A 12,018-nucleotide genomic window follows, 5' to 3' on the forward strand; every position below is an offset into this window, starting at 1 on the left:
TATTTTTGAGAGAAAGGGGAAGAGCATGAGTTGGTGGGGGGCAGAGGAAGAGGGAGAAGCAGGCTCCCCACTGATCAGGGAGCCGAATGCAGGTCTCAGTCCCAGGACTCTGGGATCATGACCCAAGCCAAAGGCATTCACTTTGGTGGCCCTCTGTCCCCTCACTTTCAATCAGCATGTGTATTTAGGTCTAAAATGATTCTCTTGTAGCCAGCATATTGGTGGGTCTTGTTATTTTATTCAGTCTGATACCCTGTGTCTTTTGATTGGAACATTTAGTCCATTTACATTCAGTGTGATTATTGATAGATATGAATTTAGTGTCATTATATTACCTGTGATGCCATTATTTCTGGAGATTTTTCTGTTCCTTTCTAGTCTTTGTCACTTTTGGTTCTTCTTTTCAACTCACAAGTCCCCTTTAATATTTCTTGCAGAGCTGGCTTAATGATCATCTACTCCTTTAGTTATTGTTTGGGAACCTTTTTTTTTTTTATTAATTTTTTATTTTTTTCAGCATAACAGTATTCATTATTTTTTTTTTTGCATTTTTACTTTTTTTTTTCTTTAATTATTTATTTTTTCAGCATAACAGTATTCATTATTTTTGCACCACACCCAGTGCTCCATGCAATCCGTGCCCTCTACAATACCCACCACCTGGTGCCCCCAACCTCCCACCCCCCACCCCTTCAAAATTCTCAGATCATTTTTCAGAGTCCATAGTCTCTCATGGTTCACCTCCCCTTCCAATTTCCCTCAACTCCCTTCTCCTTTCCATCTCCCCTTGTCCTCCATGCTATTTGTTATGCTCCACAAATAAGTGAAACCATATGATAATTGACTCTCTCTGCTTGACTTATTTCACTCAGCATAATCTCTTCCAGTCCCGTCCATGTTGCTACAAAACTTGGGGATTCATCCTTTCTTTCTTTCTTTCTTTTTTTTTTTTTTTTTACAGCTTTATAAACATATATTTTTATCCCCAGGGGTACAGGTCTGCGAATCGCCAGGTTTACGCACTTCACAACACTCACCATAGCACATACCCTCCCCAATATCCATAACCCCACCCCCTCTCCCAACCCCCTCCCCCCATCAACCCTCAGTTTGTTTTGTGAGATTAAGAGTCACTTATGGTTTGTCTCCCTCCCAATCCCATCTTGTTTCATTTACTCTTCTCCTACCCCCTCGACCCCCCATGTTGCATCTCCTCTCCCTCATATCAGGGAGATCATATGATAGTTGTCTTTCTCCGATTGACTTATTTCGCTAAGCATGATACCCTCTAGTTCCATCCACGTCGTCGCAAATGGCAAGATTTCATTTCTTTTGATGGCTGCATAGTATTCCATTGTGTATATATACCACATCTTCTTCTTCCATTCGTCTGTAGATGGACATCTAGGTTCTTTCCATAGTTTGGCTATTGTAGACATTGCTGCTATAAACATTCGGGTGCATGTGCCCCTTCGGATCACTACGTTTGTATCTTTAGGGTAAATACCCAGCAGTGCAATTGCAGGGTCATAGGGTAGTTCTATTTTCAACATTTTGAGGAACCTCCATGCTGTTTTCCAGAGTGGTTGCACCAGCTTGCATTCCCACCAACAGTGTAGGAGGGTTCCCCTTTCTCCGCATCCTCGCCAGCATCTGTCATTTCCTGACTTGTTAATTTTAGCCATTCTGACTGGTGTGAGGTGATATCTCATGGTGGTTTTGATTTGTATTTCCCTGATGCCGAGTGATATGGAGCACTTTTTCATGTGTCTGTTGGCCATCTGGATGTCTTCTTTGCAGAAATGTCTGTTCATGTCCTCTGCCCATTTCTTGATTGGATTCTTTGTTCTTTGGGTGTTGAGTTTGCTAAGTTCTTTATAGATTTTGGACACTAGCCCTTTATCTGATATGTCATTTGCAAATATCTTCTCCCATTCTGTCAGTTGTCTTTTGGTTTTTTTAACTGTTTCCTTTGCTGTGCAAAAGCTTTTGATCTTGATAAAATCCCAAAAGTTCATTTTTGCCCTTGCTTCCCTTGCCTTTGGTGATGTTCCTAGGAAGATGTTGCTGCGGCTGAGGTCTCCAAGAGGTTGCTGCCTGTGTTCTCCTCGAGGATTTTGATGGATTCCTTTCTCACATTGAGATCCTTCATCCATTTTGAGTCTATTTTCGTGTGTGGTGTAAGGAAATGGTCCAATTTCATTTTTCTGCATGTGGCTGTCCAATTTTCCCAACACCATTTATTGAAGAGGCTGTCTTTGTTCCATTGGACATTCTTTCCTGCTTTGTCGAAGATGAATTGACCATAGAGTTGAGGGTCCATTTCTGGGCTCTCTATTCTGTTCCATTGATCTATGTGTCTGTTTTTGTGCCAGTACCATGCTGTCTTGATGATGACAGCTTTGTAATAGAGCTTGAAGTCCGGAATTGTGATGCCACCAACTTTGGCTTTCTTTTTCAATATTCCTTTGGCTATTCGAGGACTTTTCTGGTTCCATATAAATTTTAGGATTATTTGTTCCATTTCTTTGAAAAAAATGGATGGTACTTTGATAGGAATTGCATTAAATGTGTAGATTGCTTTGGGTAGCATAGACATTTTCACAATATTTATTCTTCCAATCCAGGAGCATGGAACATTTTTCCATTTCTTTGTGTCTTCCTCAATTTCTTTCATGAGTACTTTATAGTTTTCTGAGTATAGATTCTTAGTCTCTTTGGTTAGGTTTATTCCTAGGTATCTTATAGTTTTGGGTGCAATTGTAAGTGGGATGGACTCCTTAATTTCTCTTTCTTCTGTCTTGTTGTTGGTGTAGAGAAATGCAACTGATTTCTGTGCATTGATTTTATATCCTGACACTTGACTGAATTCCTGTACAAGTTCTAGCAGTTTTGGAGTGGAGTCTTTTGGGTTTTCCACATATAGTATCATATCATCTGCAAAGAGTGATAGTTTGACTTCTTCTTTGCCGATTTGGATGCCTTTAATTTCCTTTTGTTGTCTGATTGCTGAGGCTAGGACTTCTAGTACTATGTTGAATAGCAGTGGTGATAACGGACATCCCTGCCGTGTTCCTGACCTTAGCAGAAAAGCTTTCAGTTTTTCTCCATTGAGAATGATATTTGCGGTGGGTTTTTCATAGATGGCTTTGATAATATTGAGGTATGTGCCCTCTATCCCTACACTTTGAAGAGTTTTGATCAGGAAGGGATGCTGTACTTTGTCAAATGCTTTTTCAGCATCTATGGAGAGTATCATATGGTTCTTGTTCTTTCTTTTATTAATGTGTTGTATCACATTGATTGATTTCCGGATGTTGAACCAGCCTTGCAGCCCTGGAATAAATCCCACTTGGTCGTGGTGAATAATCCTTTTAACGTACTGTTGAATCCTATTGGCTAGTATTTTGGCGAGAATTTTTGCATCTGTGTTCATCAAGGATATTGGTCTGTAGTTCTCTTTTTTGTTGGGATCCTTGTCTGGTTTTGGGATCAAGGTGATGCTGGCCTCATAAAATGAGTTTGGAAGTTTTCCTTCTATTGCTATTTTTTGGAACAGTTTCAGGAGAATAGGAATTAGTTCTTCTTTAAATGTTTGGTAGAATTCCCCCGGGAAGCCGTCTGGCCCTGGGCTTTTGTTTGTTTGGAGATTTTTGATGACTGTTTCAATCTCCTTACTGGTTATGGGTCTGTTCAGGCTTTCTATTTCTTCCTGGTTCAGTTGTGGTAGTTTATATGTCTCTAGGAATGCATCCATTTCTTCCAGATTGTCAAATTTGTTGGCGTAGAGTTGCTCATAGTATGTTCTTATAATTGTCTGTATTTCTTTGGTGTTCGTTGTGATCTCTCCTCTTTCATTCATGATTTTATTTATTTGGGTCCTCTCTCTTTTCTTTTTGATAAGTCTGGCCAGGGGTTTATCAATCTTATTAATTCTTTCAAAGAACCAGGTCCTAGTTTCGTTGATTTGTTCTATTGTTTTTTTGGTTTCTATTTCATTGATTTCTGCTCTGATCTTTATGATTTCTCTTCTCCTGCTGGGTTTAGGGTTTCTTTCTTGTTCTTTCTCCAGCTCCTTTAGGTGTAGGGTTAGGTTGTGTACCTGAGACCTTTCTTGTTTCTTGAGAAAGGCTTGTACCGCTATATATTTTCCTCTCAGGACTGCCTTTGTTGTGTCCCACAGATTCTGAACTGTTGTGTTTTCATTATCATCTGTTTCCATAAATTTTTTCAATTCTTCTTTGATTTCCTGGTTGACCCATTCATTCTTTAGAAGGATGCTGTTTAGTCTCCATGTATTTGGGTTCTTTCCAAATTTCCTCTTGTTATTGAGTTCTAGCTTCAGAGCATTGTGGTCTGAAAATATGCAGGGAATGATCCCAATCTTTTGATACCAGTTGAGACTTGATTTAGGACCAAGAATGTGATCTATTCTGGAGAATGTTCCATGTGCACTAGAGAAGAATGTGTATTCTGTTGCTTTGGGATGAAATGTTCTGAATACATCTGTGATGTCCATCTGGTCCAGTGTGTCATTTAAGGCCTTGATTTCCTTGTTGATCTTTTGCTTGGATGATCTGTCCATTTCAGTGAGGGGAGTGTTAAAGTCCCCTACTATTATTGTATTCTTGTTGATGTGTTTCTTTGATTTTGTTATTAATTGGTTTATATAGTTGGCTGCTCCCACGTTAGGGGCATAGATATTTAAAATTGTTAGATCTTCTTGTTGGACAGTTCCTTGGAGTATGATATAGTGTCCCTCCTCATCTCTTATTATAATCTTTGGCTTAAAATCTAATTGATCTGATATAAGGATTGCCACTCCTGCTTTCTTCTGATGTCCATTAGCATGGTAAATTCTTTTCCACCCCCTCACTTTAAACCTGGAGGTGTCTTCGGGTGTAAGATGAGTTTCTTGTAGGCAACATATAGATGGTTTTTGTTTTTTTATCCATTCTGATACCCTGTGTCTTTTGATTGGGGCATTTAGCCCATTAACATTCAGGGTAAGTATTGAGAGATATGAATTTAGTGCCATTGTATTGCCTGTAAGGTGACTGTTATTGTATATTGTCTCTGTTTCTTTCTGATCTACTACTTTTAGGGTCTCTCTTTGCTTAGAGGACCCCTTTCAATATTTCCTGTAGAGCTGGTTTTGTATTTGCAAATTCTTTCAGTTTTGGTTTGTCCTGGAAGCTTTTAATCTCTCCGTCTATTTTCAATGATAGCCTAGCTGGATATAGTATTCTTGGCTGCATGTTTTTCTCATTTAGTACTCTGAATATATCATGCCAGCTCTTTCTGGCCTGCCAGGTCTCTGTGGATAAGTCTGCTGCGAATCTAATATTTTTACCATTGTACGTTACAGACTTCTTTTCCCGGGCTGCTTTCAGGATCTTTTCTTTGTCACTAAGACTTGTCAATTTTACTATTAGGTGACGGGGTGTAGACCTATCCTTATTGATTTTGAGGGGGGTTCTCTGAACCTCCTGGATTTTGATGCTTGTTCCCTTTGCCATATTGGGGAAATTCTCTCCAATAATTCTCTCCAATATACCTTCTGCTCCCCTCTCTGTTTCCTCTTCTTCTGGAATCCCAATTATTCTAATGTTGTTTCGTCTTATGGTGTCACTTATCTCTCGAATTCTCCCCTCGTGGTCCAGTAGCTGTTTATCCCTCTTTTGCTCAGCTTCTTTATTCTCTGTCATTTGGTCTTCTATATCGCTAATTCTTTCTTCTGCCTCATTTATCCTAGCAGTGAGAGCCTCCATTTTTGATTGCACCTCATTAATAGCTTTTTTGATTTCAACTTGGTTAGATTTTAGTTCTTTTATTTCTCCAGAAAGGGCTTTTATATCTCCCGAGAGGGTTGCTTTAATATCTTCCATGCCTTTTTCAAGCCCGGCTAGAACCTTGAGAATCATCATTCTGAACTCTATATCTGACATATTACCAATGTCTGTATTGATTAGGTCCCTAGCCTTTGGTATTGCCTCTTGTTCTTTTTTTTGTTGTGAATTTTTCCGCCTTGTCATTTTGTCCAGATAAGAGTTTATGAAGGAGCAAGTAAAATACTAAAAGGGTGGCAACAACCCCAGGAAAATATGCTTTAGCCAAATCAGAAGAGATCCTGAATTGTGAGGGGGGAGAAAGGGGATAAAAAGGGGTTCAGAAAGAAAGAAAGAAAAAAAAACTATTAAAAAAATGAAAGCCGATAAAGAAAAAATATAAAAAGAGGAAAAAATATATATATATTAGATAAACTATTTAAAAAACGTTAAAAAAAGAAAACGGTAAAAGTTAAAAAAAATTTAGCAGAAGAAGAGAAAAAGAAAAAGAAATTGAAAAAGAAAAAAAAATTAAATTAACTGCAAGGCTAAAAAATCATGGGGAGAAAGCCATGAGTTCCGTGCTTTGCTTTCTTCTCCTCTGGAATTCCGCCGCTCTCCTTGGTAGGTGAACTTGGTCCTGGCTGGGTTTCCCGTAGATCTTCTGGGGGAGGGGCCCGTTGTAGTGATTCTCAAGCGTCTTTGCCCCAGGCGGAGTTGCACCGCCCTTACCCGGGGCCGCGCTGAGTAATCCGCTCGGGTTTGCTGGGTTTGCTTTCGGGAGCTTTTGTTTCCTGAGCGCTTTCCGTAGAGTTCCGGAGGATGAAAATAAAGATGGCGGCCTCCCGGTTTCCGGCCCGGAGGAGCCAAGAGCCCGGGGCCCCACTCCTCAGTGCGCCCTCAGAGAACAGCGCCCAATGACTCCCGCCACCCTGGCCTCCGGCCGCGCTCCGAGCTGACCGAGCCTGCGACCGGTTCAAGGCAACCCCGAGCTGAGAGTCACTCCTCGGCTCTGTCTCTGTAGCCGGCTTCCCCGTTCTAATACCGGTAAGCTCTGCGACACTCAGACACCCCCGATCCTTCTGCGACCCTGCAGGAGCTGAGGCCGCGCTTACCCCGCCTGGGCTTCACCCCAGTTAAGCCTCTGGAGCAATGTCCCTCAGCGGAACAGACTTTTAAAAGTCCTGATTTTGCTCCGTTGCTCCGCCGCTCGCCGGGAGCCGGCCCCTCCCCCCGCGGTCTATCTTCCCGTCGCTTTGGATTCACTTCTCCGCCAGTCCTACCTTGCAGAAAGTGGTTGATTTTCTGTTTCTGGAATTGCTGTTCTTCTTCTCTTCAATCTCCCGTTGGATTTGTAGGTGTTTGCAATCTTTAGATAAGCTATTTAGCTGATCTCCCGCTACCCGAAGTAGTCTCAGCCTGCTACTTCTCCGCCATCTTGACTCCTCCCTGTTTGGGAACCTTTTTATCTCTCCTTTTATCTTGAATGACAGCGTGGCTGGATAAAATATTCTTGGCTCCATATTTTTCCCATTCAGGATGTTGGATATATCATGCTACTTTCTTCTGGCTTGCCAAGTTTCTGTGGACAGATCAGCTTCTAACTTTATTTGTCTTCCCTTGTAAGTTAAAGATTTTTTTTTCCCTTGCTACTTTTAGGACTCCCCCCCCCCTTTTTTTTTTTTTTTTTTGCAAATTTTACCACAATGTGTCTTCATGTCGGCTTATTTTTGTTGATTTTGATTGGAGTTCCCTATGCCTCCTAGATTTGGATATCTGTTTCTTTCCCCAGATTAGGGAAGTTTTCAGTTTTAATGTGCTTAAATAAACCCTCACCTCTTTTTCCCCCTCTCTTCTTTGGGGACTCTTGTGATATGAATGTTATTACACTTTACAGAATTGCTGAATTCCCTAAGTATATATTCGTGACCCAGTATTTTTCTTTCCCTCTTCTTTTCAGAATCATTATATTCCATAATTTTATCTTCTTTTTTTTAAGATTTTATTTATTTATTTGACAGACAGAGATCACAGGTAGGCAGGGAAACCGGCAGAGAGAGAGGAAAGGAAGCAGGCTCCCACTGAGCAGAAAGCCCGATGTGGGGCTCAATCCCAGAACCCTTGGATCATGACCCGAGATAAAGGCAGAGGCCCCAACCCACTGAGCCACCCAGGTGCCCCCATAATTTTATCTTCTTATCACTTATTCATTCTTCTGCTTCTTGCATTCTTGTAGTCATTACATCCAGTTGGTTTTAAATTTCAGTTATAGCAGTTTTTATTTTGGGCTGACTAGTTTAGGTCTTTTATCTCTGCCATAATGGACTGCTTAGGTCTTCTGTGCTTTTCTTAAGCCCAGCTAGTATCCTTATGCTTGTTTTTATATTCTTGATCAGGCATATTACTCCTATCTATTTTGATTATATCCCTGGCTGTGACATTTTCTTTTTCTTTATTTTGGGATGAGTTCCTTCACCTTGGCATTTTGTCTAGGTCTCTGTCTTCTTCTGTATGTTAGGTAAGCCTATTATATTTTCTGCTCCTGAGCGTAATGGTTCTGAGAGATCATATATTGTCTAGGGACTGGTGCTTTAGGAAGTGTTTCTGGTGTATTTTGTGTGGACTCTACTGCTGTGTTTTGTCTGTGTTAACTGTTCATAGCCTCAGTCATCTTACCCCACTTTATTGTATCAGAGAGTACCTCTATAATTTTCTTGAAATGGATGTGTTAGTGACATTGTGTCAGAAAATATTGTTACTGTTCCTCTTTCAGACACCATGCATTGAAGTGTGATAACTCTTTTTATTGTGCATGCTTCTCACATACCTCTAGACAAAATAATGGCAGAAGTCAGATATACAAAGTGAGAGGTATTCCAACCCAGTCCCTGCCCCATCTTATGTTAGTACCATTAATAATGACACTTTGTTAAAAATGAAAAATCTGGGACAAATGTTAAATGGGTTAGAAGACCTAACAACAAGAGTAAAGGAGGACATTCAATTACCCTAAATGTAATGGACAATCTTGAATACATTTTTTCTTTTCAGAGTGTTTTTTAAAATTTTTAAATTATTATTATTTTTAGAGCATTGTGGGGGAGGGGCAGAGGGAGAAAGAGAATCTCAACGAACTGCATGCTGGGTGCAGAGCCCCACACAGGGCTTAGCCTCACAATCCCGAGATCATGACCTGGGCTGAAATCAAGAGTTGGATGCTTAATTGACAGAGCCACCCAGGTGCCCCTTAGAGTGTACTTTTTAAAGTGGAATTATTTTTTTTAAGATCTATTTTATTTATTTTAGAGAGAGAGCATGTGGTGGGAGGAAGAAAGAAACACAAGCAGACTCCATGCTGAGCAGGAAGCCCAGCACAGGGTTCGATCCCATGACCCTGAGATCAGATCTGAGCCAAAACCAAGAGTCCAGCACTCAACCACTTTAAGTACGCCTTATAGTGGAATTATTGAGTTGTGGAACTTAAGAAGGAGTTTTGTAACTATATTTAGTATATTATCAACTGTTTAACCAGAAAACTGGCCCAGTTGCCATCTATGCATAAATGTTATACAAATATTTTTAGACTCTTACACATGATTATGTTTTATCTTCCAACAAAATTTTAACTTCTAGAGGGTAGGGGGCCTACGTTCTGAATTTTTCATCTAAAAAAAATCAACCAGGGGCGCCTGGGTGGCTCAGTGTGTTAAAGCCTCTCCCTTCAGCTCAGGTCACAATCTCAGGGTCCTGGGATCGAGCCCCACATCAGGCTCTCTGCTCGGAGGGGAACCTGCTTCCTCCTCCCTCTCTCTCTCTCTCTCTGCCTACTTGTGATCTGTCTGTCAAATAAATAAATAAAATCTTTAAAAAAAAAATCAACCACAGTGTTCATAATCCCATACTCAGGTCATAATATGGCTCACATATGTTGTCAAATGGCAGACAGCAGTACTAGAATATTGGAACAGCAAATTCTTCAAAGCATTTTATATTACTCAAATAATTAATATTATTTTATACTCATTGAAAATTGGAATATAAGGTAAGCAAAAAATAAAGGAAAAATTATTTCTTTCCCCATCACCATGGCATTTATATTTACCAGAGTATTTCTTCTGTAGAAGACTCTGATAACTTTTTTTAGTAATCCTTAAGTAGACTGAAGTTTAGGTGCTAATGGACAGTTGTCAGGTTCTCTCACAGAAGCTAAGCTTCTGTGATATCTTCTGCTTAATTCCAGGTTTGATTCTTCCTACAAGTGGAAAGGTGTATATTAGTGGATATGATATCTCAAAAGACATGGTTCACATCAGGAATGACTTGGGCTTTTGCCCCCAGGATGACATATTGTTTTCAGAATTGACAGTATCAGAACATCTCTATTTCTACTGTGTGGTGAGTCAGAGTGATGTTCTTTTCCTCCACTCTTCATATGCTTCAGGCAGTGTGACCAAGGATCAACATCCTTACCCTAATTTAGTGGAAGGTTTTTTGGCATTGTTCTTTTACCATAAAGGAAAGCAAAAGGAAAAAGAATTGTCTTATATATAGATAACTGTGTAAGAGAAGTTCCGATATAAGAATTTATTTTAAGTATAAAGTTGGAAGCACCTTGTAAACTCTGGCCCTCTCTTTCTAGATAAAAGGAGTACCTCCAGAGATACGTGCCACAGAAGTTAATAACGTGCTGACTTCTTTTGATCTGCTGGAAAAGCGTGATGCACTTGCACAGTCACTGAGTGGAGGAATGAAGCGCAAACTCTCTATTATTATAGCACTTATAGGAGGCTCCAAGGTAAAGAATGGTTAACATGAGTCCCTGCTCCAGTTGATAAATGAAACTCACCTGACACAAACCTAAGAGCTGATATGAATCTAACTTTCTAAAAGGAACTTCTGAAATGATAATCAGAGGGGGTTCCCATTATTGACCTGGTGGTGTAATGTGATTATGGGTTTTGAGATTACTATTTTCACATTTTGCAGAGTTCTTAATATAATGTAGTGTAAGTTATGTATCTTAACTTAAATATGCACCCCACAAATAGTAAGTTATCCCACAGGACACAGCATGGATCATGAATTGTTCTTTTGGTCTTTAGGTGGTGATACTTGATGAGCCAACATCTGGCATGGACCCAGTTTCAAGAAGATTCACCTGGAGTGTCCTTCAGCAGTATAGATATGATCGTACCATCTTACTGACCACCCATCACATGGATGAAGCTGATGTCCTGGGTGACCGTATAGCCATCATGGTCAAGGGATCCCTTCAGTGTTGTGGCTCTTCAATTTTCCTGAAAAGAATATATGGTCTCTCTCTCTGATCATTGTTTGGATGCTAGTGGCTTAATAATATTATTCTAACATGATTATTACAATTTTTTGTCGCTCTACACAGGTCTTCAAAAATTTCCTGTGTCCTATTATGTTAGATCTAAACTATTTAAATCAACTCTGTAATTTAGACAGTTCCTATCTAGTTGATTACTTCCCATTATTACTTAACAAGTATATTCTAACTTGGAAAATATTCTTTTTTGACCCCACAAAGGTCATGTTTATTTCTTACATATAGCTTCTACTGAAGTGTTAATTTGTTGCAGGAGTAAAGTAATTCTTCTGAGGGATTTGGTACGTAGATTCATGGCTTGGAGAGGAAAAAATCAGTGACTAGATATTTCTTACCCTTTCCAATCAAATCAATATCAAACTCCCAGTATAATGAGTTAAATGCTTTCAAGTTTATTTTCATGAATAATATTCCTGAGATGTGGCAGTTGATCAACAAGAATTTACTGGACAGAAAGTGACTGAACAATGGAATAAAATTGTCTTGACTTGATAAGTATACAGTCTGGTTAGTCAGTGAAACTAGTAAAATAAAAATGAACAATATAAAAACCTATATAACTTGTTCTGAATATAACTTGTTCTGAAATTACATGGCTCAAAGCAGTGAGTGCTTCAAAATTGGGAGGAAACATTAGAATAGTTAAACATGGTGTTCCATTAATCATGAATTCAGTATTTGAATTCATTCATCCAATCACATATATTACAGATAAGTTATTATATTCATATTTACACACATTATCCCATCTAATCTTTATGAAATCACCATTTTTATGAAGCAGAACACTGGAGCTTTTATTAGGTAATGTATCCAAAGCATGTGAGTAAGTGGACC

At 39.5% G+C, this 12,018-nt stretch overlaps 1 protein-coding gene across 9 annotated transcripts in view; it reads left to right on the plus strand.

Annotated features, from left to right (window-relative positions):
* Positions 1-12,018, plus strand: part of LOC125091001 (phospholipid-transporting ATPase ABCA3-like) — a 186,545-nt gene that overhangs the window by 99,187 nt on the left and 75,340 nt on the right. For 8 of the 9 annotated variants that reach the window (XM_047714346.1, XM_047714348.1, XM_047714347.1 and 5 more), the window contains 3 exons: positions 10,069-10,223; positions 10,468-10,623; positions 10,931-11,141. In XM_047714346.1, the coding sequence (XP_047570302.1) occupies positions 10,069-10,223; positions 10,468-10,623; positions 10,931-11,141 (522 nt within the window). The remainder of the gene's footprint in view (positions 1-10,068; positions 10,224-10,467; positions 10,624-10,930; positions 11,142-12,018) is intronic. The other variant, XM_047714349.1, reaches the window with a different exon arrangement.

This window comes from Lutra lutra, chromosome 18 (assembly GCF_902655055.1).
Source record: "Lutra lutra chromosome 18, mLutLut1.2, whole genome shotgun sequence".
Taxonomy (NCBI): domain Eukaryota; kingdom Metazoa; phylum Chordata; class Mammalia; order Carnivora; family Mustelidae; genus Lutra; species Lutra lutra.